This window comes from Lottia gigantea (assembly GCF_000327385.1).
Source record: "Lottia gigantea unplaced genomic scaffold LOTGIsca_2, whole genome shotgun sequence".
Lineage (NCBI taxonomy): Eukaryota > Metazoa > Mollusca > Gastropoda > Lottiidae > Lottia > Lottia gigantea.
Genome location: NW_008708400.1, coordinates 88,373 through 115,944, shown reverse-complemented (window position 1 = coordinate 115,944; position 27,572 = coordinate 88,373). Strand labels below are relative to the sequence as shown.

Below are 27,572 nucleotides of genomic sequence, written 5' to 3'. Positions count from 1 at the left end.
TAACGGTTTCACTTTCAGTGGCGGTGCCAATTGGGGTACATTGTGTGAGCTACATAATGCAGGGCTTTATTCATTCATCCTCATTGTTCTATATTCATTCATTTTCGTGTTCATCATTGTTCTGCTTCTATACAGGTCCCTTGACCTTTTGTAACTCTTATAAATCTTTTTTCTCTGTTCGTTTCGGTACTATATCCGATCATAGTTTTAAATTATGGAATATCTAAAAACCTTGAAACAATTATAATTTTTTTTAAAATTTTTAAGGCACCAATCAATTTCATCTATAATTCATTTTTTAACTGGGATACTATCTTGGTACTAATGACTATTTTAACCACCCCACAAACTTCTAGAAAAGAAGATCTTATAAATTATACCAAAACAAATGTTATTCTTATGGAATGAAGTGTAAAGTTGTTGTTTATGAAAATATTGATTATTAATCATGATTAAAGATTATCACCTCATTATCTGTCAATATTTCACTTCCATATAGATTGATCAGTTTCCCAAAATAAATCAGAAGGAGAAAACTGTCATTTTTTTTTTTAATCCTTGAGCAGAAAACTGCACTAGAGTGCAACACCCACTGTTATTATGACAAGTTGAAATTCTTATTCTCTGTAATCACAATGCAGGAGCCCTGCTTGATTTTCAAACTGAGGCTTTAGGCTTCACAAAGTTGTAAATTTCTTTTACAAGTAAAAAATCTACAAAAATGTCAAACTTCATGGCTTTTGTGGAGTCTTTCAGATGCATACCCCCAAAGCTTATAACCTGGAAATAACATGATAGCACACAAAGCCATTAGTTCCACTAGCCACCAAAATTGCCACCAGTGTTGGTTTGTGTGGAGGTACCAACCTGAGGGCATACATATTATTATGTCCAACAGGCTTAAAGACTCAATGACAGTGGTTACAATAACATTATCATTTGAATATGATAATAACAATTATTCTTTATTATTGAAAGTTTACATATGACAGAAGATATGCCAATCAAAATAGTATCAGCCAATCTGAAATGAGTGTCTTCTGAATTATTACACTTTAAGGTTTAAGAAACCATACAGCCTGTAGATCTTCTATTTAATAATTTAGATCCATGATGTGATTAACAACCAATTAGATTCGTTGTAATAATATTTAATGCTTAAGTTCACAGATTAAAAATGGTATTTTATAGTCCAATATGTACTATTGTTATCATGTATAAGTCATTATTGATAATAATCAGGGTTTGCCTTGTTAAAATGTCATCTGACTTTGAGATAACAATTAAATACAGAATGACACAGGGTCCTTACAGATCAACTCTTCAGCTAAAGGCACAACTCCTTATGATATTTCCAACTACCAATATTGTTTAATAAAGAACTTGCAAAAGTCAATCTTCCAACACCATATCAACCAAAACCTTTTAACAGAAAGATGGAAATGAAAAGGAATAAAGGAAAATGTAAAAGGCTTAATGTAGTCGTAGGTATAATTCTCAACTGGTTATAACAGAGAATAAGGGATTGTAAAGAAGTTTTCTAAATTTTTTATGTGTATCAGGGACACTTTAGCGCCATTCCAACTTTTAATCAGTGTTTGATGTTTTCACTTGTCATTAAAGGCTTATTGAGATAAATCATATTTTGCAATAAGTGATGTCATCAAACACTTAGTTTAAGTGGAATTGCAGGAACCACATACATCTAAATTGAAAGTTGGAATGGAATCTGATAAACATAAAAAATTTGGAAAACCTCTTTACAATCCCTTTAAGTTAATAGAGGATGGAGTGATTACCAGCTAACAGAACACAATTTTAGCTACCTATATCAATTTCAAGAGTGATAAACTTGCATCAAGTTTCTCTGCAATCTAACACTGAGCTTAATTGGGTGACAAATCTGCTTGACCCTTCATGGCTACACAATTTCAAAGTTTACACCATGATTTTCTCAGCACTTATGATTAAGATAAAAAGATTTCTGATATTGTCCAGTCTTGGTGAATCAAGATATTGATAAACCAAAATATTTGACTGTGAGCTTTAGCTTTTAAAACTTAATAGCTTTTATTCACCTCACTGATACGTTTTGTTATTATTATCATAAATCACTCTCTTTTTTATGCTTATGTTTTTTCTTCTTTTTGTGTTTTTTAGAGCCACCTATCTGTTCTGATTGATGACTTTCATCTAAAGATATTGACATATCTAAGGCACAATCCTGATTGTTATTATCTGTTATGTCAACATCGTCCACACTGTCACTTTTAAGACGTTTGCTTTCGCTTTCTCTGATGTCAGTATCACTGTCAACGATGCCACTGTCAACATCGGTGTCGTGTGAACGTTTACGTTTGTTACTGTCAATGCTTTTAACAGTTTCTTGGCTTTCAGACACATTTTGGAAGGAATCATCTCTATTTTTAGATTTTTTCTTCTTCTTTTTCTTAGATTTACTGGAATTTTCAGTATTGGAAGATTCATCTTGTACAGCCACTATCTCTCCTTTGGGTTCTGTAATGTTGTCAGCCTTTGGAACATTACTGAAATATATTGAGAGTCATTGTTACTGAGGTGTTGGACTTCTTGCATTCATTTCTTATGAATTACACCAATGAACAACAACTCTGTTTGGACCATTTCTTTGGTTTTCTGTTGGAAAAAATAGAAGCTATAAATGTCCCTGATACACAAAAAGGCCAGTCAACCTCATCGTTAGCTTTGCATTAAAGTTAATAAACTTTGAAACAAAGAAAAAAAATCTTGATTTTCAGTCTTTTTTTTCCTTAATTCTTAGATACTCTAACTTATAAATTTCGATGATAAAAGATTCTAAATGAAAGCAAGAAAGAAATACAACTAATATAAGGTATAATAAGTTTGTCTCCTTTCCTTTAAAGCACTTAGAGGTGCATGAGGTGATACAAATTACGATAAAAGATACAATCACAATAAGGGAAATAGACAAAAAGAGATAACACAAGTTCAACAATTACTACTTACTTCTCTTCTCTCAAGGCACCTTTAATAAATAGCACTTTATTACTGGATGAAAGGCCAGTAACTCTGAATTTAAATTCATCTCCTTGCTGCAGATTGTGACTGTTTTGTCAGCATTCTTGAAAGGTCTAGGTACTGATGCATTGAAATGTTTATGAACCAGACAACCAATGTGGCCTTGACTTAACTTATTCACCACACCCTTTAGTGTACACCCAACATAAGGTTTGAAGACAATGTAATCAGCTTGGATATATAAATGCAGATATGGTCTGTCATCATGTACTGAGCTAAATGGTTGATGTAGTTTGATATTCGAGTAGGAAATTAGAACACCATCTAAACTGAAATAGAAATAGATGGTAAATTTTTGTATATATATATATGATGTAAATAATTCTTCAATGGTTATTAGAAGCACAGGTGGTAGATAAATAAGACAATCATAAAAGGTAGATACTTTCTGAATATTAAGTACACTGTCATCAGGAATATTATGAATACAAACACTAGTTTAAGCAATACTCCATATCATGAATTATCTTAAAACTGAATTTCGCTATTATAAATATCAATTGTCAATTTGTCTAGCGCCTTATAATGTTGAAAATAGGTCTTTCAATATTTACAGATTTTTACTTTCTAAAATTATATCATGTGTTAGCATCTCTAATTCTGTAACTCTGGCTGAGTGGCTTTATCTATGCTATATTGCTATGCCTAGATGATTATATTAGAACCTGTTTCACTGATTGATTTGCACTATGTCATGATAAACAACTTGTTGGCTGGATTCAACAGAGTAATTATTTTAAATTTGGATAAATAACTAGTTACACTTAAAATGTAACATAGTTGAATAAAGTATGCTAAAGTGCACTTACAAATCTGAAAACAAGTTAACTTCTCTGTCAATAAATTCGCGTATACCAGGCAATATTTTACCAATAAAACGAGGAGAAAGAATAATAGTTCGACTTTTAGTTATAAGATAGAGGTAAGAATTATCGTCTGACAATAATTGTTTGGCTTCTTCAAACTTAAACCCTACGCTTTTCATCTTTTAAAAGGGATGAACTTCAGAAGTTTTATATTGTTATTGCCATTCTGAAAGCCATGTGAGCATTGACCTGTGACCTGGAAATGAACTAAACCGGAAGTAGTCAATTCGACCCAAAGCTGTAAACCCTTACTCGACTAGTAAGCATAATCAATTGTATTGGCATTTTGTCTTTCAAAAATGTGTTTTAGATATCAGCTCTTCGATAAGTCTTTAGACAAAAACCCAATGACTCAAAGAGCATTGAGCGACACGTCTTAAACTTATGGACGATTTGACTGAATAGTTTCAAATTTTGACACTAGGCGGCGGCCATTTCAATTCTACTGACCAATCCTGTCGTCGAAGTAAATAATATTCAAAAAATACACAGACCTGTCTGAAATGAAGTCATATATCCTTTAAATTTGATTTCAGGTACAAAAAGAGTGATTTTCCGAAAAATCAAACTATCTGCTGTTCCCTGTAAGAAATTGTCTTCTGAGCTTTTGCCATGGGCTTGGAAATATGATCAAAAACTTGTCATTTTTATGCCATGACTAACTCAACAAGTTGTAAATTGTAAACAAGTTCATGTTCATGACAGGTGAACAACTGAAACATGAATTCAGCCCCTCATTGTTGGAAGTGTATTTACACACTGTAACAGTATCATTATTACAGGCATATATATGTAAACTACCAATCAAACCTTTGAATGACAATGCATCGATTGCTAGACATTCCACTCTCAGTGGCAGCGGAGAAGGCCTACGGCCTACCATCTACCACCAAGTCTGATTGTTGAATAGTAATGTCTTAACTTGTTATTGTTACTTTCAATCAACCTAATCTCTTATAGATTCTGTTAAGATTATACATGTACAATCTTTGTCTAATAATCATGGTACTGTAGGCTGATTTCGCATGGTAAAGATATATAGGTGTATTTGCTCAAGCTTGTAAAAATTGTTAACTGGTTTAGGCCTAATGATGATTAATGACCAGAATAATAAGATAAGACTTTACTGTCTCAAATTATTCAGATAAATAACACATCATTAATCTTAAACAATACTGGTACCATTAGGCCTGGTAATAGGCCATAGAGCGCTCTCATTATTTTGATAACATAAAGTGTTTTTAGAACCACTTTCACCAACAGAATTATTAAGCTTATACCAGTTATCTTATACTGGTACCATGAATTTAGTGTATCGGTACCGTAATTGCAGAGAAATCTTTTAGGAAAAAGTTCCTGCAGGCGACCATTCCACTCCAAATACGTTTCTGCCACAGTCGGGTCAGATGAATCTAGCAATTACCCGTAAATGATTTAGACACCTTAGTGTAAAACCATCAAATTAAACTGTTTCTTATAGTTATATGAAAAAATCCATAGCTCTACTTTTCTAATCTGTTTCCACACTTCTCAATCATTATTGCTTACTAAGAATACATTGAAATCAAAGAGAAATATTATGTGAATATCATTTTGTTTCCTATTTATAGGTTTAGTAAGTAGTTGAAATAGATAAATAGTGAGAATGGGAGATGATTCAGAATGGATGAAATTGCCAACAGATGAAAAAGTTCAACATAAGGTTTGTTTGTATTCATAGCTGTCCAGAAATGCTTTTAAAGTCCTGCACAAATAGATGCTTTAAGATTATTTTTTTTTTTCAAACCAGTTGTCTTGGATATGTATTTTGTACTTATCTGACTCATAAACTTACCATTTACAATAAAGGATGTGCTATTGTCAATTCAAAATAAGGCTCTTTTACTCTGTTGTAAAGATTTTCATGCGTTAAACAGAAGCCTAAGCTTACTTTATACTTAATTCATACAAGGCACTGTTCTTTAGCTTACCTATATGGAGAAAGCTGGTTTTTTTTTTCAGATATTGTCAATTTTGTTATTTGAAAGTCTCAATAACTAGATGATATTTGTCTTTTAATGTCGATGTAAATTGCTATTATGTTTTATAAGGTTTGGAAGGCAAGATTGGCTGGGTATGAAGAAGCTACCAAATTATTTAAAGGTTTAGAGGAAAAGAGTCCAGAATTTGGTAAATATGGTGGATTGATGAGGAAGTTTGTTATTGACAGCAATGCTGTTGCTCAAGAGAAAGCATTAGATGCTGTATTGTTGTTTGTTACAAATTCTCATACAGCTGGAAGGTGAGCTTTCTCAATACCATTACAGTTTACTGAAATATCACTTCTGAAATGAATGATGTTTGAATAAAAGGTTTTACTTTATACACCTCATCTAGGATAACAAGATAGTCAATGCTATACAGTGTGCAATGTGAATAATTTGCCAAAGCAATACTGTTGGATTTTCATCTGTTGAGGTATTGGTTTATTGTTTCATGTAAAAATTGAATCTTTCTTTCTTTCTTTGATTGTCATATTGTAAATTTAGATCTTGTGCTGATGTTATGAATGGTATTGTAACTAAATGTTTAAATGCCAGTAAACAAAAAACTAAAGATAAAGCTATGGAAACAATTATGATGTATGTTGAAATTGAAAAACAAGAAGCTGTACAGGTAAACTTTAATATTGATCATATACATTACTCAGATGTTTCATAATTATGGCCTTGACCAAACCTTGAGTTAATGCAGTGCTCAAGCAAATATTTAGAATGTATTATTCCTGTGTATGGGGGTATTATGGGTATATTTTCGTTATATATAAACTTGATAAACTATGTTTTCAGGAAGCACTAATGGCTGGTTTAGAGAATAAACAACCAAAAATAGTAGTTGGATGTATCACAGCTCTTCGTATTGCTTTAAGGTACCTATTACTAAGGTTTATCAAGTTAACATTTTTTATACGCCCACACATAAGTATGGGCATATATTGTAGTTGCACCTGTCCGTCCGTCCGTCTGTTCACATTTACCTCGTGCTCACTCTACAGGCTACAATTCTCCAAGGATTCTTTTGATGTGCACTTTTGAATTTGGTGATGATCTGATAATTTTCTTGAGAGGTTTCGCGTTCTTATTTTTCTCACTTTTTTGGCCCGTGCTCACTCTACAGACTACAATTCTCTATTGATTCTTTTGATTTTTTGAATGTACTTGCGAACATTGTCTAGGGCTTGATAGACTGAGCGATCTTTAATTGAAATCATATAGGTCTTTTACAATTTGTACAGTATTTTGACTGCTGCTGTAAGTGGGTATAATTGAACAATATATGTATATTGTAGAGATTTTGGTACCAAGATTATTACAGTTAAACCAATAATTAAAGTTTTACCAAAGTTATTAGAAGATAGAGATAAAAGTGTACGAGAAGAGACTAAATTATTATGTATTGAGTTATATCGTTGGATTGGTGCTGCTTTAAAACCTCAAATGACACATTTTAAACCAGTTCAGGTAAAGTGACATTTTAAGTGAAAGGGATTTCTAAGTATTATATGTGTTTTACGCCATTCCAATTTTCAGTCAGGCGTCTGTGGTTGCTGCAATATCATAAAAATGAGTGTCAAAACAACATCAAACTCTAAGTTTTAGTAGAATTGCAGGAACCATAAAAGTCTGATTGAAAATTGGAATGGTGCAAATTGATGCTATCGGTGTCCTCAAAATACATAAAAAATTTAGAAAACCTCTTTACAATCCCTTTAAAATTAATATTCATAATGTGCATTGAAAATGCTATAAAGGAAATCAAAGAAAGAAAAATTTACTCTTCCAACATAAGTTCTCAAGGTTTTTTCAACCACATACTGCTAACCTCAAATTAGTGGTCCTTTTCAACTCGTCAACTGGAATAATGATGACAGAGGATGAATTCAAGGTCTTCAGATGTCAGACTAAGCACACAATTTATGTTTTTGTTGAGAAGCTTTATGACATGTTTGTTGTATTCTAACATTCAGGTACAAGAATTAGAAACAGAATTTGAAAAATTACCTTCAGAAAAAGCCAAACAAGCCAGATTTTTGCGATCTCAACAGGATTTAAAAGCTAAAATGGAGGAAGAAGCTCTAAATGAAGAGGCTGGTGGTGGTGGTGATGCAGAAGGTCAGTATATCTTTCAATGTCAGGTTTAGCTGGTTTAGACCAGGGTAGTTTCAAATTTCAATTTTTCTTGTGGCATGATCTAAGAATTTTTGTGAAAAGTTTTGATTGTTCTTGAGAAATTTTGATCATTCCTGTTGTAGGAAACCATTTTTCTATGGTAGTAAGCCATGATAAGTATTGATTATCAATGAAAAATTTTGATCCTTCCTTTAGTAGAATATCATGATTATCCATTATTAAAAAAGGAAATTTTGATGGTTCCTTCGGTATGAAACTTATAAAGCATAATTATTATCATTGTGCAATTTGGAAAAGCATCTTACCTTGTGTGTTGAAAATTTATTTCTAGATGATGGTGCTTCTGAAGAAATAGATGCTTATGAATTAATAGAAGCTGTAGATATTCTAGCACTATTACCTAAAGACTTCTATGATAAGATAGTAAGTATGTCAATCTTGAATTATATTGCCACAGATACCCCAGTCTGACCAGGTGAAACAGTTCACTGCTAAAGGACTGGTGTCTGGTCAAAATTCCCCTCATTCCAGACTATATGATGCTGACTGCTTGAGCTTACCCATCCATTTAAATTTAAAATTTTATTTAACAGGAAGCGAAAAAATGGCAAGAAAGAAAGGAAGCTCTAGAGGCTTTACAAAAATTGACAGAAAATCCAAAAATTGAAAATGGTGATTTTGCTCCTTTGATAAAGTGTGTTTTAAAGGTAGGTTTATTTACCCTGAGAAACATCCATATTTTTATTTTTTTAATATGTTTCAAAGATTTATTATCTGTACCCATTGACAGCTCAGCTGTCTTTTTAGTTTTTTAGCTACTATCTCCCAAAGTATAGGTCATTGTCATTCTTTCAAAAACATGTTAGAAAATATTGCATAAATTTTCATTTGAATGAGTTGTATAATAGATATTTTAATGATTACAAGTCACATGATTTGATGTATGTTCTAGGTTATAGCTAAAGATACCAATGTAATGTTAGTTGCTTTAGCAGGAAAATGTTTAAAAGGAATAGCTGTTGGTTTGAGGAAGAAATTTTCACCATATGCAGGCAATGTAAGTATTTGATCAATGATAAGAATATAAGACTCATAACGCAAACAAAAAAGGCCAAATTGTGTCACTGCATAAAATTTCTATTTGATGTCTTTAATGCCTCTTTCTCCATTCCCACTTAACATCATTAAAATCATAATTGATTAAGCTATTTAATAATTCTTAAAATGAAGTTTTCCCTCACACATTTCTGAAATATGTCGTTTCTTAGATAATTTTCTTGCTCTTAATCGAGTGCTCATAGGCTATCCCTTCATATGATGCTGCCATCTTTTCAATAGATGATGTAATTTGTGTTATGAATGCATTTGATGTGTTCCAAACGAGGGGTGTATAAGGTTCAATTTAGAAAACGGTTTTCAGAATAATTTGTCTTTTCTTTACTATCTTGTTTATATGACGAGACTTGTTCATAGTAGGCAAAAAAACACTAGCTTCTTAATAATGTTATATTTTTAACTCCTTATAAAGGTATGACGAGTTGACATCAGTAATCATTGTGATGGAATTGAAAACTTAATATTTTTGATTTGTGCGTGTGCTTGTTTAGCTGACTGAAATATATTTTTTATTTTATTAGAGTATGTCAACTATAATAGATAAATTTAAAGAAAAGAAACCAGCTGTAGTAACAGCATTAAGAGAGGCCAGTGATGCTGTATATCAAACAGTAAGTCTTGTCTTTTCATGTTTTAGAGCAGTTGATCAAGCTTAACATGTTGACATTAAAAGTTATATGGTTCTTGAGTAATCAGAGGCACAGTGGGATTAATGGGTTTGTAAATGGGTTTTCTAAAAAATTAAGTATTGGAGAGACTGTTAGCACCAATTTGCACCATTCCAATTTTCAATCAGACTCTTGTAGTTCCTGCAATTTCACTAAAACTAAGTGTTTGATAATGTCACTATCACTATCAATAATTAAATGATGCAAAATATAATCATTTCATTTATATTTGCTGATTTGTGAATTTATGTAATAATTTTTTTCAGACAACATTAGAGAATATCTCTGAAGATTGTGTTGCTGCATTAGAAAATAAAAACCCACAAATTAGAGCAGAAACAGCCTTATTTCTGGGTCGCTGTTTTCAACGCTGTACTCAATCTAGTCTACCTAAGAAAATGTTAAAGATGTTTTGTACAAGCCTACTTAAGGTATGTTTCTACCAATAGATGGTTTTTAATGTGAAATCAACATTTTGTCTTTTTTTCTTGGGGTAGATTGATCCATGTCGCTATGAACTCTTTTGACATTTCACCTTTTTTTTGTTGTTACAGTCAATACAAGACTCATTTATGAGCTAGTTGATATTATATATTGAATTCTTGATGATGCAGACATCTTTACAATAATTTGGCACTTCTAGTATTAGTCTTAGAAGATAAGGATTGTAAAATATCACTTGCTTCTTTTATTTTCTGACAAAATTCTGAAACTTTTTAGATTCCTTCTTTCATTGCATGCTGCATGGTGAAGTTGTCCAGAAAGTAAAAGTTGAATATTTTTTTTTATTGATATTTTATCTATGTATATATTTCTGTTGAATTTCTGTTTTAGACTGTCAATGACACAACTGGTGAAGTACGTGAAGCCTCATTTCAAGCGCTTGGTACTGCCATGAAAGTTGTAACAGAGAAAAATATAACACCATTCTTAAATGATGTTGATAATATTAAAATGGCTAAGGTAACTTATACATTATTACTTAATAACAGTTTTTTATCTGGATAATTGTCTGACCATGCTATCAGAAGTTTTTTTACCTTGAGGAGAATTCAAACAACAATTATAAGCTATTAACTACCACTCTTTTGTCTTATTTTTCTTTGATACATAGAAGATATGAATATGTAGCATTTTGTTTGTTAGAATTTGAAAAGTAGAAAACATTATCGCTTAAGATAATTTGATGAATTTTGCAGATTCAAGAATGCTGTACTAATGCTGTTTTATTGAATGCTAAAGGTGAACCTAGAGGAGGTTCAGCTGCAGCAGGAGGAGGAACAGCTTCTGCACCTTCTGGTCCTAAAATTGTTAAACCTAAAGCAGCTGCTGCCAAGGTATTTCTTTATGAATTTTCCTATTTTACATAAGTGTGTATCAATTAGACATGATTATGTCAAAAATCCATGTTAGACTGGAAACTTTATCATATCGCCTGACAAATCCTTGAGGAACTAGATGAATCACTAAGTATGCATAAATATTTCTGATGTTCCCTAATGGATAAGAAGACATCTTTTGTTACCTGTGTTTATAAGGCAGGTTAACTTTCCAGTCTAGGCTGTATGGTAAAAATTAACAAAATAAGGAAACACTGATTAAGAGCTTTTAAAATATTGAGATATGTTTCATTCTGATTCAGAATTTCTGAACAATTATAACAATGATTTGAATTAATTTCTTTGTTCTAAATCAGTCTAGAGGATACAGGGTTTGTTTTATAAATATATTTCAATATTGTGTTGTGTAGCACTTTCACCTTTTATTTAGTTATTTATTGTTTGTTTTATTTATTTATGTCCACTGTTGTTTACAGCAACCAGAAGCCAAGCCATCAGCGGTAGGTTTCAATTTTTTTTGGTCATTATTGACCTATGAGCTCTTAAAAGCAATGGATCTTAATCAATTTATATTTATAAGGATATGTTGTCATTACCCAGACTTAAGAGTAACTACCTCGTAGGATGACCAAATACTTGGTGTCATAACTATACAACACATAATCAATTAAATCCAAAGAACTGTTTAAGTAATATTTCATTAAACTAAGTAATTTTGAATAATAATTGAGTTTAATAGATATATTGTCTTATATAGAGATTCTGTTCTTGGCACCTGGTAATTTGATGAATTTTATGCCCATTCTAAGCGGTAATATTCCTTTAACAGAATTAGTAAAACTATTTATTTTTAGATAAGTACCATACTATGTTCCAGTGTTTAGTTTCTTAATCTATTCTTGTCACTAAATGTAATGTAATGTGTGGGTTTGATAGATTACTAAGCACTCAGAACTATCATGTTTACGCTAGTTACAAGCAGAGTTTTAGTTTTCTTTTGCGAACTTTCATCTTAAAAGTAAGACAAGGAAGCTGTATAAGGGTAGAGAAATCTAAAACTATGCTTGTCATTTGCTTGAAAAAAAAAAACAGCACAAAATTAGATATTGTTTTATTTTTAAATGTTTCACCCTATATCTGTCTCTCTTCCACCAGCCTGAAAGTTCCAGTGCTAAAGTTGTCAAACCAGTAAGTGTGAAAATACCCATTCTATACTCTTTACTTATCATAATTAATGTGAATTTATATGTCGTTAGTTGATAGTTAAAGGGGATGAGGGTTTGCAGATGTCATTCTCCACATCAGATGTTAGGCCAACTCACTAAAACAAAAATCTTTTGTAAAAATGAATAACAAGGCATGGCTTTAGATGACTATAAGGAAAAACCTACAAAGCAGTTCAAGATGATTATCCAATTGGTAGAACAGGTTTTTTTTTCTCCAAAAAGAGATTAAAAATTTAAGATGGCTTTGTTAATTTTGTAGGGTGGTAAAAAGAAGCCAGCAGCAGGTGGTAAGGGTGGTAAAGCTGGTAAAAAAGGCAGTAGTAAAGAAGAAGTTGTAGAAAATGCTCTTTCTGTAAGCCTTATTTTTTTTTACTTTCAATGTTAATTTTCATTTTTTAGTGTTTGCGAGTAGAACCAAACCACTTTTCACAATGAAGAAGCTGACTTAAGATTGTGTAAATTGATAGGGGTTAAAACATAATGCCCCGTGTGCAACACAGGGAACCGTTCGATTGGTGAGTTCTGCACGTTCAGAATTTATGGAATCAACTGAACGTTGAATAAAGCAAGATGGAACAGAGTTCAGAACGCATTCTAAGTTTGCTGAAAAAATAGTAGGTGCAGACAGAATTCAAAATGGTGGAGAAGGAAATAGATGGGAAAATAATTTTAATGTGACATTATATTTGCTTTCATTCTGTTCGATTGAGGGCAGAATTAGAACAGACAGAACCTGTTCAATCAAGCCCCACCATTGTGAAGAAAACAGATGCCTTGAAATTGAAAAAAAAAGAAAATATGATTTTCAGCTAATGTCCAAGCCAAATTTTCCTCCACCGCATTACATGTAATATTTGATTTCATATCTACAGGATGAAGCATTAGAAGAGAAGGCAGCTGCTCTTTTACCAGGTGATACACTAGCTAGTTTAACCAGTTCTAACTGGAAGGAAAGGTTAGCTGGTATGGAGAAGATGACACAGGTAAATTCACTTTGATGAAATTCTTCACCATGATTTTGATATATACAGAATTATTAGCTATGGGAATGTTATTGTCCTGAAGAGAGAGCACACCCAGAAAATAAATATTCATTTTATTTTAAAAAATAATATTTTATGTGTGGCAAACCAGACTTTTAGCTCTCAACGATTATAAGGTTGTCAGTAAATATATCATTTACATATGCTTGATCTCTTTAAATGAAAGCCAAGTTGATCAAGTCAGTCTTAGAGTAGCATTAGTGGCATGTTATACATATTTAAGAAGGTGTTCTCATATTGTGTAAAGCTCTGTTTCGTGTTTATTTCTAGGTGGTAAAGGGTCTTGCTAGAGATGATATACCTTGTCAAGTTTGTGTGAGAGTTATTGATAGAAAACCAGGTCTCAAAGATACCAATTTTCAGGTATAAGCAGTCTTTAATAACATATACTTTGATAAATTTTCCACCTTTCTCGTACATTCTCAATCTATAGACTTTATTAACAGGATTGTAAAGAGGTTTTCTAGCCTTTTTATGTGTATCTGGGAGACACCTTTGACTTCTACTTGTGATATTCCAATTCTTCGTCCAATGCCTGTGTTTCCTGCAATTCCAAAAAGAGTTAACCGGGAAATGATGTAACTCCTGCAAGAGAGTCTCATTCTCTTGTGGGAGCTATCCCTTTTATGTTTTATGCTATAGCTACAATTTCTTATTATTTATAAGTGAATACAACATATGATATAACTTGAATATTATCATACACGAACAGTATTGCTGTATCTTAAATCTTTAATATTTTATTGATGACAATACATTTTTGTTTAGGTGTTGAAATTAAGATTGGAATTAATAGCTCATCTTGCCAAAAACAGTGTATTTAGTAAGCGATCCGCTGAGTTTTGTTTAAGTGAAATAGTAGATAAAATAGGGGATGTTAAAAATGGTGGAGCAGCACAAGAAGCATTGAGTTGTATCGCTGAAGCCATTGGATTAGATTATGTTAGCCAAGAGGTATGTTGTTGGTATATTTTCAGTTTATTTTATTATTATTTGCCAGTATCCAAAAGTCAAATCAAGTTGTGATAATAGGGTAGAAAATGATTCTAATTTGTTTTTGGTAAATGATGAGCGTGGTAAGCTTAAAAAATAAATCAATATCATGCAAATTCAGTCAAATCTATACAGAATCTTTTTGTTTAGTTTGTTGTATTGACAACTATCATTGGAAATGTCCATACAGAGCTATTAGATATCTGTTGTATCTCTTCTTCTAGGTTGTGAAACTAGCCTTCACTCAGAAAAACCCCAAAAATCAATCTGAAGCTTTAAATTGGTTAGCCTTGTCAGTTAAAGAGTTTGGTCTCAAGTAAGTGTTTAACCTTTATTATCAATATTTAGATTCTTTTTCATCAAAATACCAATTGTATTTTTTACTGTTCAGTCTTTATTTCAGTGTAACTTAATTTTCTTTCATTGTATTTTAGAATCAACATCAAACCAATGTTAGAAACTATCAAGAAGGCATTTGCTGCTACCAATCCTGTAAGTAAAAGTGAAATTTTATAATCTTTTACTCATTTGATCAGCTTGGATTATTGCAATGTATGTAGTGCAATGTATGGAAATACTAATTATCTTTTGCATTCAAATCACTACACATATACTTGTCCCAATTATTAAAAAAAGTGCATGAGATGACAAAATATATGAGTAAGAATTGTATCTATATTTATGTATCAATATTTATGAAATGATTTACAAAGCAAGTTGTCCATTGCAAAAAAGAAGTTATTATTGATGAAGTGACTCAATATTGTTAATGTTTCAATCTTTTCAGGCTGTCAGAACCTCAGCTATATCATTATTAGGTGTTGTATATATGTACATGGGTAGTACATTACGTACATTCTTTGAAAGTGAAAAACCAGCTTTACTGCAGCAAATAGATGCTGAATTTGAGAAGGTAATTTTTTTAAATACAAACTTCATATGAATATGATCTTGGGGAAAAAGCTATTGCTTTTTTAAACTCCACTTAACAGACCTCATTGTCTTTGATATTACAAATTTTTATTTTGCTAATTGAAATTGTATTCACAAAATTGCCCACAAAAAATTCAATATGAGTTTACCCCAGTGGAAAATTTTTGTAGGTTAAAGATCAGAAACCCAATCCACCAACTCGAGGACTGTCACCAGCTGGAAGTGGAGATGGTGATGAGGATGATGAAGAGAAGGAAGAAGCTCAAGAAGTTGCTATTGAAGATTTAGTGCCCAGAACTGATATAATGTAAGCCTGCAATCAAAAATTGTTTTTATTTTTCTTTGAGCCTTTAGCCAAGCCCAATTCCAAAACTTTAATTTAGTTTTTATAGATCCACTATAACAAGAACTGAATCTTTGACAGTGTGTTTATTAAGATTCACACTTAAATTCAGGACCAAATGAGACTTCTTGTCTCTTAACTGCCATAAAATCATATTTCTTGAAAACTTTCTTTTCTTTTTGTTTACAGAGAGAAAATTACTCCAGAGTTACTGGAACAAATGGCTGATAAGAATTGGAAAGAAAGAGGAGAAGCTTTATCTAAAGTAACAGCTATACTAAATGAAGCTAAATTTATAACAGCTAATATTGGCACTTTACCAGATTCGTTGAAATTAAGATTAGCAGATTCCAATAAAATTATGGTAAGTAGAAAGTTTAAACAATTTATATTGACTTTAAGACCTCATTCTGTACACAATTAGAATAGTATTTTCAAAAAAAGCACTGGCCCAGGTCTTATTTATTAGTGAAGCATTTTTGGTTCCAATAATGGATGAAGATAAAAAGTCAAAATCTTCTCTACTTTTCTCTTTTTTGGTTATATTAATGAATGAAAAGTTTATCTTATATTTTGTTTCAGGTTAACACTACAATTGGTATCTGTCAGACTTTAGGCACTGCTATGGGTCCACATTGTAAAAATCATGTAAGAGTTATTGCCCCAGGATTGATATCTTGTATGGGAGATACTAAGGTAATTTTGGTATATTTTAATATATTTATCATTAGAAGTTCTGAAACCTTGATACCTAAACCTTCTGTCTTGCATTTTGGTTGTTTGGTTTTGAATTCAGAGAAAAGGCTGATTACTATGCTAATGGTAGAAAATAGTTTTGAATAATTCTATGCATTAGTATTGTAGGAACACGTGTTCTGAGAATGCATATTATCATTTATTGTCATATTTTTCCAGCCACAAGTAAGAACTGCTGCTACCAATGCCCTCAATGTGTGGATAGATCAAACTACATTAACACCTTTAGTAGAGTCTGAAGCTTTAAGTGATGCTCTGAAAGTAGAGAATCCCAATTTAAGAACAGAGGTAAGTATCTTTGTTGTAATTTGAAATGTTAAGATTTGATAATTAACTTTTATAATACTGAAAAACATCTACTCAGTATGATATCTCTGTGGCACTTAAATTGATGTCGATACTTTTTCACTGGACTTTCATGCAGCAATATATTTATACCATTTTATTCTAGCTATTATCATGGTTATGTGAGAAACTACCAACACACAGGGTTTTACCCACTGAAATCCGAGGTTGTATACCAAATGTCTTAGCTTGTTTAGAAGACAGAAATGGAGATGTCAGAAAGAAAGCACAAGATGCTCTGGTACCATTTATGATCCATACAGGTTATGACAGCTTCTTAAAGGCCTCCTCAAAGTTAAAGGTAACTATTTGTTTCATTAAAGGGCATGTTTGATGAAAAAATATTACTTTTTGGTACTGTTTCTTCTACAGTGTTGATGTTGAACAGTATTGCAGACAGGATGAGATGTTTGGTGTAAATTCTATATCCATCAGACTGAATTTGACTGTTTTGATTCATTATAATTAATATCTCATTTCAGCCTGCATCCAAAGATCAAATTATGGCTATTTTGGAGAAAGCCAGAGGTAATCTACCAGCTAAAGCACCTAAAAGTAAAAAATCTGCTCCGGCTGCAGCCCCCACACAAGCTAGTCAGCCAAATTCAAGATTTGATGATATTGAAGATGACGAACCTGCACCTGCAAAGGAAACTAAAAAAGAACAAGCATCAAAGAAAGTTGTTGGCAAAGGAAAAGCAAAGGTAATTAACCTTGTTGCCAAGTTGACATGGATTTGTTATTGCTGTACATGCAAGTCTTCCTAGCCAAGATAATCACCATACTCCCTTATCAATAAATACATGGAACTGGGATTCATGTTATCCAAATAGCTTCATTCAGACAATGAATTTTAAGCAATAAAGATGACCTTTTTCAAATGTTGCCTATATTCACATATTATTTACCTGTTATGGGCAAGATTTCTCAAACTTACAACATTGGTTATTCAATAATTGTAGGCACCAGCAGCATCTAATAAAAAGAAAGAAGAAGAAGATTTAAGTCCTATCATGACTGTAACAGTTCCTAAAGAACAAAGGTTTAAAGAGGAGAGAAATCTCAAGGTATTAACCTTTCTACCTTCACTGTTTTCTTCATTATTGTTTTTTTGAATTATTGGTGTTTCAAAGAAAAGATTTTTCAATAATTGCCAATGGTCTTGTGTGCTTAAAGTTGTAAATGTGAAGTATTTCTCAAGAATTGGAAATTGATAAGAGAACAGATGAAAATGTTGACCAGTCAATTCATTTATTGCTTTCTATTAGAAGTGGTCAAGCATGTAGGGATTGTGAGACTAAGACAATTTCCTGTCAAAGAGCAAATATGATATTTATTTTAGGTTCTTAAGTGGAATTTCACAGAAATTAGACCAGAAATTATTGAACAATTAAATCTACAAATGGAGAAGAATTTTAACAAAACCATCATGGGGCATCTGTTTCATAAAGATTTTAAATTTCATATCAAGGCTATTGAACTATTGTCAAAGGTTTGTAAATCAAATTATTCGGTACTAGTTGGACAGTTGGGTAGTGACATTGTTTGCTGTTGACAAACATATTTGCAGAATGATGTGAGGTGTTTCAGAGGAAAAACATGTCATGCTCCATGCATATGTACTCCAAAATGTAGGTGTTTTCAAACTAGTTGTCCCGACAGTGGACATTATGTCAGAAACATATTTATTCTTGTCACTTGGTGTCTGCTCAAAAAAGAATAACTCCACCTACTCCTTAATCACAAGACCTTGAACAAATCCTCCTCTTTATCTATCTTTGTTCTTTGAGTTCAGATGGATTTTGACAACCAAAAGGCAAGATAGAGAAGTCTTGTAAATTTTTGTGTTTCTTGTGCAAAATTTCTAAAATGTTTTCTTTTTTTTTTCAGAACCTAGAAAACCTTCAAGATGAAACCCTGGCAAATTTAGATTTGATATTGAAGTGGTATACATTAAGGTTCTATGATACCAATCCTAGTATGTTAAATAAAGCACTAGGATATCTTCAAGATTTATTTGTAATGTTAGCTGATATAGATTATCATCTACATGATCTAGAGGCTGCTGCTTTTATACCTTATCTTATCATTAAGGTAGGTACAGTTATTCTGCATAATCCAGAAATATAGGGTGGAGATCCTCTCTCCACAGAAACTTTGTTAACAAAGTTATTCAAATACAGCCATTGGTTTTCAACAAATGGTGCTTCACACCTAGGAGATGAAGTCTTAGATTAAGATGTATCAACTCATAAGAGTTTTGCTTTCATGGACATTTGCTACAAGATATCTATGACAGTATAGAGATTATAAAGAGGTTTATATATTTATACAATGTTCATAATTCTGACTAACTATTTTATGCACAGCGAATGTCAATAAACCATCCACTTATTCTCAGTATCTATGTTTAATAGGTTGGTGATTCTAAAGACAATGTAAGACGTGATGTTCGACAAATATTTAAATTATTGTGTCAAGTTTATCCAGCCAGTAAAATGTTTACACATCTTATTGATGGTTTAAAATCTAAAAACTCGAAACAGAGGGCAGGTAAGTTGATTTTTCACATATAAGTTTCAATCTTCTTACTATGATTGTGTTATAATTGGTGTATTTATCATTCCATTACAGTCATAACTTAGATGTTACCATCTTAATACACAAATAGTGCTTATCTAATTTGCATTACAAAATTACATTGTTTACAAGGAAAACAACTTTGCTTCAAGTTGGATCCTTTTTATTCGTTTGTCCCTTAGAATTTTGGTGCTTAATGTATTTATAGAATTGCTCAATCCATTTTCATCTGTAAACTGGTCAGCCCTAAAGGAATAGTTCAGAGCTATTCTCAACTTGGCAATAATTGGACGAAATTCATGTCATACACTATAGTAACACCATTTGGGTTCCTAGTACTAAACACTAAATAGACTATGTCTCACCAAATCCTGCAGCCAATACTTTGACCATAGATTTAGGCCATGCCTGTTTTTAGTGTAGCGATAAGCGAATACAACTTGGATCCAGTTTATGTCATCTACAAATGGAAAATACTGCTTTCTCGTTTACTTTAGCCTCAAACTCTTCAAATCCATGAACTTTATTTAAGACTGGATGCTATCTCTCCCATCTACAGCAACTAATGATGCTATGTGTGAACTCAGCAACTCTTGTAGAGAGTCCATAATACATGATATAATGTCATTTATATCCTACAATGGTTGAATAATTTATAATATCCATTATTTTCCAGAGTGTTTAGAAGAATTGGGATGTTTGATAGACTCTTATGGTATAGCTATTTGTCAGCCTACACCAGGACAAGCACTGAAATCTATAGCTTCACAGATTAGTGATAGAGATAACTCTGTTCGGAATGCTGCTTTAAATACCATTGTTATAGCTTATGGTCTCATTGATGAACAAGTCTTCAAATATGTAGGAAATGTAAGTAAATTTTATTTTGCTGCAAGAGTTTTCTAGTTAGGGATGAAGAATTTGGTTTGCAGGATACGTGTTACTTTTTGTGTGTATCAGGGACACTGATAGCATCAATGTGCACCATTCTAATTTTCAGCCTGAGATCTGTTTGTCTGGCAATTCCACTAAAACTAAGCAGTTTATGACATAGCTACCTCATATAAGCTTAGGGTTACAGGAACCATAGACAGAAAACTGGAATGATGCATATAGAAGCCTATAAAACATTTAATAAGAGAGATAGCAAACTGCTTTTCAACCTGTAGTATTATGGAAAACGTAATCTTTTAAAATGAAATTTTGTTTGAAATAACATTTGTTCAGTTTAACTATTAGTATTATCTCTTCAGTTAAATGATAAAGATATGAGTTTTCTACAAGAAAGATTAAAGAAAGCTGCTAGTAAACCTAAAGGTCCTAAAATAAACAATGAACGTCCACAGTCAGCGAGACCAGCTGTACAACCACAACAGTAAGATGTCACTTTATTTTCATCTCCATTAGATCACTTGGTTTAAATTCTTTGAAAAATGTTTTATGTGTACAGATGTCATGTAATTGTATCTTTACTTTCGCCATGAAAATCTTGATGCAGTTGACAGGCTTTTTAAAAGTCATTCCTTATTTAATTATCATCTGGTAATCTTCCACAATACTGTATCAAAAGTCAGTGGTACATTTTAATCTCCATAAGGCTCAATGGACTATTACATTTCACAACATTTTACGAAACTGTTTTTTTGTTACTTTTTATTTGTTTCATTCTCACTTTAGTGAGTTTGAAATTCTGGTACATTAAAAAGCATTTGGACATCAGGGTTTCTGACGTGGCTCCACTGATTCTTTGCCACAACTAATCAGGGGAGAAAATGTTGTGTTTTCAGACCAAGTGTGGTACAGAGACCACATACAGCTCAAGGTAAAGTTAATCATACTGCCCATAAGAAACAGTTTTTAGATGTTGATATAGATGATAGTGATATATCTACTCCTGATTTAATACAAGTTGATATTGATGATATATATGAGAAATTACCAACACCTACTACCACGGTCAAGTAAGTTTTTATTGTTTCTCAACCTTTAAGGCTTTTTCTACCTAAAGTTAGGATCATTAGGAACTCTCTTCATTGTCCTTTCATTGTTGAGCAAAACAAAGAATCTAAATACTTGTTTGCTGAAAAAGTTATGGTGAATGGGGTAAGAATCCTAGTATTAATCATAGGCTGAATGTTAAAACCAGCAGTATAGTTAGAGACTTATTTTTGTTGCTTATTTATACATTTATATCAATTCAGATCATTTAATTATCATGTTATATAAAATGAATATAAAACATTTTGATGAACATCTATTTCAGACCACGACCTTTGTCTACAACTATTGGATTTGTCATATCACAAATAACAAATAAAAATATTAATACTTGTATACAAGCCTTAGCACAGGTAAATATGATCAATTATTCTATGATCATATCAAAAAAATATCTAGTTTTATTTCATCCAACACTTTTGAAAGTACGTACAAGTATGTTTTTGAAATTCCAAGGCATTACTTATATATTTTAACGTTCAGAAATGACTGATATTATGATGCCATCTGTCAAATAAGAATTTTAATTAGGGTAAGTGTATGGCATGTTTTTGTTAAGTTGTAAGGGAATTGTAGGTTGGATTTTGTTCTGACAGGTGCTTGGAATATCTGAAGTGATCTATTTCAACTGGTAAGGTAAATATCACAAACAATAATTATGGAATAAAACATACTTCTGTACATAACAGCAAATAATGTTTCAACACAATTTACACGAAACATCATCAGACAGACACCAGTCTTGTAAATTGTGTTGAAACGTTATGAGCAAATATTTAGAAAGGTGCATCCCTCTAATACTTCTATTGCAAAATTGATTTTCAATATATATTTCAGATTGATGAAGTGTTAAAAGATAAAGAAAGAAGTGAGATATTAATAGAACATGTAGATCAACTAGTCTTATTATTATCTATGCAGTTTAAAATGGTGTATTCAACTTGTATGGGTGATGAAAGTACATCTAAAGATGATGTTATAAGACTCTATAGATGTTTACTTTGTACTTTATTAGCTGTAAGTTATAACACTTACTTCATATCTAATTAGATGTCATTACAGAATGTGCACGGCATATGTATTTTTTTGCTCATTGAATGATATTTATTGTTTCTTTAAATTTATATTTTTTAGTTATTTAGTAATTATTTTTTACATTTTGTTTGACAATATTCAAGGCATTCAGATGAGATTTTCTGCCCCTTTTATTTGGGATGCTTATAGCATTAATCTGCCCCATTGCTCTTCTAGCAGAAGAGACTTGATTTACAACATCGCTACCACAAATACTAGTACTTGGTGTGACCAATCACACCACAATACGATTCCTATCGAGAGACAAGGGTCACAATATGATACATGGGATAAAATTTCACATTTTATCTTCAATGTTTCAATATTTATAAAATTATAACTTTACAACTGTGATATTTGGTTATATAGTTGATAGGAGAGGTTAATGTCCATCGTTTATAAATAGTTACCAACAATTTCAGTCATGTCAGTGAGAACAATTTGTGATTCCATTCTCCTACTTACAAAAATCCCCACGTTTTATAAAATGAGAGGTATCGTCAAGTATTGATATGCGACCTGTGGATATGATATGCATTTTGTGGCATGTCGTATCACAATACATCTATTCACCAATATATCGTGTCAGCAAATTGAAACATGTGGTTTCTGTGAAAGTGACGGCATCATCTGAAATTGAGCTACGGATGTCGGATGGAAAATAGGAGCAAATAGAATCTATCAGTGTTTCTGATGCACAATTCAAGACCATAAAATCTCTTGAATCCTAAAAGCGTATACTTTTTTGTTAATTTTGCTAAATTATTGTTATTTTTTGCCAATTTTAAAGTATGTGTTACTATTTTGTAGACATTTCAACATGAAGAGTTAGCTAAGAAAGTATCTAAAGATATATTAAAAGACACGTTAAATAGTTTAGTGACTATATTACTAGATAGTAGATTGATGGATTTAGATGAGGGACCACAAGTTGTACGTACTGTTAATGTTACTGTGATTAAAATAGTAGAAAATGCTGACTATACTAATATTATGAGGTTAGTTATACTTATATTTGATTAATTTAATTTGGATATATATGTTACAAATCCATTCAGATTTAGTTGTAGAAATGATAACAACAAACACATTTTTTCTGATAGATCAAATCTCATCTCATGTTTTGTTTTGCAGTTTTAATCTAGAGCATTATAAACAATAAATAATTCAATGAGAATTAACATATGTGTAATAAGTATCATTCCATGGAGTTTGGTTACTCTGCTCATAAGCCTAAAGCCAAATATTGGAATGTCAACCCTATTTTTAAACATGAAGATTGTGTATTCAAAACATTTCTTTCAGTGCTCTAATTAGTTTATTACAAGATTGTGCTGGTAGTGAAACTTGTACTCCAAAGTTCTTAGAACTTATTATGAAGGTTGGTTTGGGTTATATTTAAATTAAAACTTCTAGGGGTATATTACCACCTAAACCACTTGGAATTACAGGAGCTACAGTATAGCAAACAGGAATTGAAATGCTGCAAAAAGAAGCTTTAACTGTATTATACACATACAAACGTAAGAAAATCTCTCTGGTCCCTGTTTGGAAAGATAACCCTGTTTCCAAAACTAAGATGGTATTTGAGTGTTTTGAACTGGTACTGTCTTTTCAAATCTACCCCTAATGGAAGGGTGTAATAACTGATATGTCACATTCAACATTTTTCCAATCTATTTCCTTCCCCACCATTTTAAATTCTATCTGCACCTACTATTTTTTCAGCATGCAGGGAAAGCATTCCAACTGGGGGCCAATATGGATTGTGTATACACTCGTGAACCCTGGTCAGCAACTTGAATTGAGCTTTTGTCAATTCAAAAGAAAGTAAAATCAGATCTGAAAAATATATATATTGTTGAAAATTAAAAATGACTGTATTATTTCAGTGTCTATGGAGGTTAATGAGAATGTTACCTAATACTATAAATGAGTTAAATATAGAACGAACTCTACTGGATTGTCACCAGTTTTTAAGAGCCTTCCCGTCTAGTAGTTGGAAAGAGAGATCAAGTGACCTACCATTACGTACTATAAAAACCATTTTACATTCCCTTGCTACACTTAAAGGCAAAAAGGTAAAAAAAAAATTTTTAATCAGACATTTATAATAAATATGTTAAACAACAAAATTGTTTTTGAAAATGTACTAATGTATCACTTGCAAGAATTTCCAAAAAATAAAGTTTCTGTCAAATTATCAGAGTAAATTGGTATTTCTGTTTTTAGATCTTAACCCACACTAGTCTGATATCTTCAAGTGAAAATTCAGAAATTGAGGCATACTTACAGAAAATATTGAAAAATGATGTTGCCAGTACAAATGCTAAAAATGATGAAATGAATACAGAAGAGAAGCCACAAAAGGTATGGATTAATACAAATTATTATTATCTATTATTTATTATTACTATTTAGAAATGAGCAATGATGATTCCAAATAAACATTATGAGCCATGCTGTGTGGACCCTCAAAAAGAGATGCACGTTTCATGAATGTAATTACCGAAAGGCTTAGATTTCAGATGGAAAAAACTCCTTTGTAACAGCTTCTCTCATCCATCTTTAATGCTCTTAGCAGTCATAAGTTTCGAACGCAACTCTCATATTTGGAACTCATGGCCACTTTCATTATTTGCATCCGACTGGTAATCACTATAGTGTGATCCACACTTTGAGGGATCATAGTGTAATTGATCTTGTTTTATTATATTGCAGCCCAGCAAATCCAGAGTTAGCTTCTCTAAAGGAACTCAAGACTCATTAGGTGAAATCTTTAAGAAGATTGGTTCAAAAGAGAATACGAAGGAAGGATTAAATGATCTTTATGATTTTAAAAAGAAACATCCTGATGCTGATTTAATGCCATTTTTAAAGAAAACTTCCCAGTTTTTCCAAGATTATGTTGAACGGGGATTAAAAAATATAGAATTAGAAAGAGAAGGCAAGAAGTTCAATTCAGGTAAAGAATATTAAATAATTGAGGATGTTCAGGAAAATACAGCTAATTTTTATTCTATATTTGTAGATGATTTTTCAAGTAGTTCAACAGCCACAACAACATCTAATAGTTAATACTGACAATACAGCTAATTATCTTATACTGTAGGTGATGTTCAACAGATACAACAACATCTAATTGTTTACCAGCAGAATACTGATGACAATACAGCTAATTATATTAATCTATAGGTGATTCAGCTAGTTCAACAGCTACAACAACATCTAATAGTTAATACTGACAATACAGCTAATTGTCTTATACTATAGGTGATGTTCAACAGATACAACAACATCTAATTGTTTACCAGCAGAATACTGATGACAATACTAATTATATTAGTCTGTAGGTGATTCTGCTAGTTGAACGGCTACAGGAACATCTAATGGTTTATCAGAATCTGGTGTAATTAATAATACCTCTAATACAGCTAATTTTTATTATTATTTTTTTTATGTAGGTGATGTTTCAGCTAGTTCAACAGCTACAACAACATCTAATAGTTCACTGCAGCAGGTGTAATTAATAATACCTCTAATACAGCTAATTTTTATTATTATTTTTTTTATGTAGGTGATGTTTCAGCTAGTTGAACAGCTACAACAAAATCTAATAGTTCACTGCAGCAGGTGTAATTAATAATACCTCTAATACAGCTAATTTTAATTATTATTTTTTTTATGTAGGTGATGTTTCAGCTAGTTCAACAGCTACAACAAAATCTAATAGTTCACTGCAGCAGGTGTAATTAATAATACCTCTAATACAGCTAATTTTAATTATTATTTTTTTATGTAGGTGATGTTTCAACTAGTTCAACAGCTACAACAACATCTAATAGTTCAACAGCAGCTGGCATAGCTGGTAGTAATACTGACAGTACAGCTAATTTTTATCTAGAAAGATTAAAAGCTATACGTTCTCAATGTGGCTTGGACAATTCTGGCCAACAGGTATGTTTACTTTAACAACTATAAATATCTCATAATGTGTTTCACCTATCATGAAATAAATGAATGTAAACTCAATGTGGCTGTTTCAGCCAATTTAAAGACTATATTTCAACATAGTTTCATATCATAATTTGTGGAAGCTCTTATTGACAAAAAATTGAAAATTGGCCTGTATGCGTTTTAATTAAAGGAATTCATATTCATCAAACATGGATTACTCTTTCTACTGAAGATGATGTGACACCTTCAATATCTTCAGAGTTAAAATAAAAACCTGTAGATCGACCTATAATGGTTGGAAGGATTATCCTAATGTTGTTTGAAATATTCAAGTGATCATCATTACGTGACATTTCACATCACTTAGTAACAACATTATTGGCTGTTTTGGTATATATCACCTAATTATGTGGCTAGTACAGTGATATTTATTTCTGCCTGTATTTTTCAGACAAATGAGAAACCTCAGCCTTTACGTCCATTAAAACTAAGTGAAAGTGGTAATAATAGTAGTACATGTAGTAGTACTGAATCATTAACTGTGGTAAGTAGAATCTGATACAACTGAAGTTAAGTTGTACAACTAATTATGATAATCATTATATCAGTTGTATAACTTAACTTTGCTGGAAACTAAATTTTAACACATATATTTTCACCTTTTCATATTGTACAGTAAAGACAAATTTTGGATGATATATTCTAAAATAATTTCTGGAAAGTGGATTGACTTAGTGTCCTAATTTTAAATCCTATAAATTTCAGTCTGACATCAATTATAAGCCAGAAGAAGAAGAAAATGAAAAGCCAGCTGCGTCTGCTGTAGATGTTACAGGATTGAAAATGAGATTAGAGAGGATTAAACAATTATCCAATAAAAACTGACGAGTTAACAATTTAATAAGCATTTAATGTATCACTTAATCCAGGGATAGGACTTATATTCTATATGCTTATCTATTCACAGACATTCACATTTGCTTTTTGTATGTCAGCTTTGTCTTCCTCTCATTGTGAAGATTTATGATTTTGTCCTAAGTTTGTTGTGGTCTGGAAAATTTGGTCTAAACTGTATCAGTTTGTGAGG

General features: G+C 31.8%; 2 protein-coding genes across 2 annotated transcripts; one reads left to right on the top strand and one right to left on the bottom strand.

Moving 5' to 3' along the window:
* Nucleotides 1–1,490: 1,490 nt before the first annotated feature.
* On the bottom strand, nt 1,491–4,107 carry LOTGIDRAFT_228177 (hypothetical protein). The gene is made up of 3 exons (XM_009053113.1): nt 3,888–4,107; nt 3,007–3,347; nt 1,491–2,546 (listed from the first exon to the last, which is right to left on the bottom strand). Exons 1-2 carry the CDS (start codon nt 4,061–4,063, stop codon nt 3,017–3,019), a joined length of 507 nt encoding a protein of 168 aa, XP_009051361.1. The 5' UTR covers nt 4,064–4,107; the 3' UTR covers nt 1,491–2,546; nt 3,007–3,016.
* A 320-nt stretch (nt 4,108–4,427) lies between these two features.
* On the top strand, nt 4,428–27,370 carry LOTGIDRAFT_228176 (hypothetical protein; the record flags this gene model as incomplete). Its single annotated transcript, XM_009053112.1, has 46 exons — nt 4,428–4,480; nt 5,555–5,646; nt 6,035–6,225; nt 6,473–6,599; nt 6,773–6,852; nt 7,273–7,444; nt 7,951–8,095; nt 8,445–8,536; nt 8,707–8,820; nt 9,066–9,170; nt 9,751–9,840; nt 10,164–10,328; nt 10,732–10,860; nt 11,097–11,234; nt 11,714–11,737; nt 12,393–12,425; nt 12,723–12,815; nt 13,336–13,446; nt 13,777–13,869; nt 14,275–14,460; nt 14,724–14,815; nt 14,934–14,991; nt 15,287–15,412; nt 15,603–15,739; nt 15,965–16,139; nt 16,358–16,471; nt 16,691–16,819; nt 16,983–17,177; nt 17,359–17,580; nt 17,839–17,943; nt 18,219–18,368; nt 18,767–18,970; nt 19,294–19,429; nt 20,133–20,326; nt 20,710–20,831; nt 21,244–21,417; nt 21,720–21,807; nt 22,292–22,471; nt 23,339–23,526; nt 23,834–23,909; nt 24,421–24,609; nt 24,761–24,898; nt 25,250–25,493; nt 26,331–26,485; nt 26,937–27,029; nt 27,251–27,370. The coding sequence occupies exons 2-46, from the start codon at nt 5,590–5,592 to the stop codon at nt 27,368–27,370; spliced, it is 5,949 nt and encodes a 1,982-aa protein (XP_009051360.1). The 5' UTR covers nt 4,428–4,480; nt 5,555–5,589.
* Nucleotides 27,371–27,572: the final 202 nt, after the last annotated feature.

Excerpts from the sequence above, each read along its gene's own strand:
- LOTGIDRAFT_228177 (XM_009053113.1), bottom strand. The coding sequence starts at position 4,063 with ATGAAAAGCGTAGGGTTTAAGTTTGAAGAAGCCAAACAATTATTGTCA. Across the intron at positions 3,348-3,887 it reads GTTAACTTGTTTTCAGATTT|TTTAGATGGTGTTCTAATTT; the intron begins GTAAGTGCACTT and ends TTTCTATTTCAG.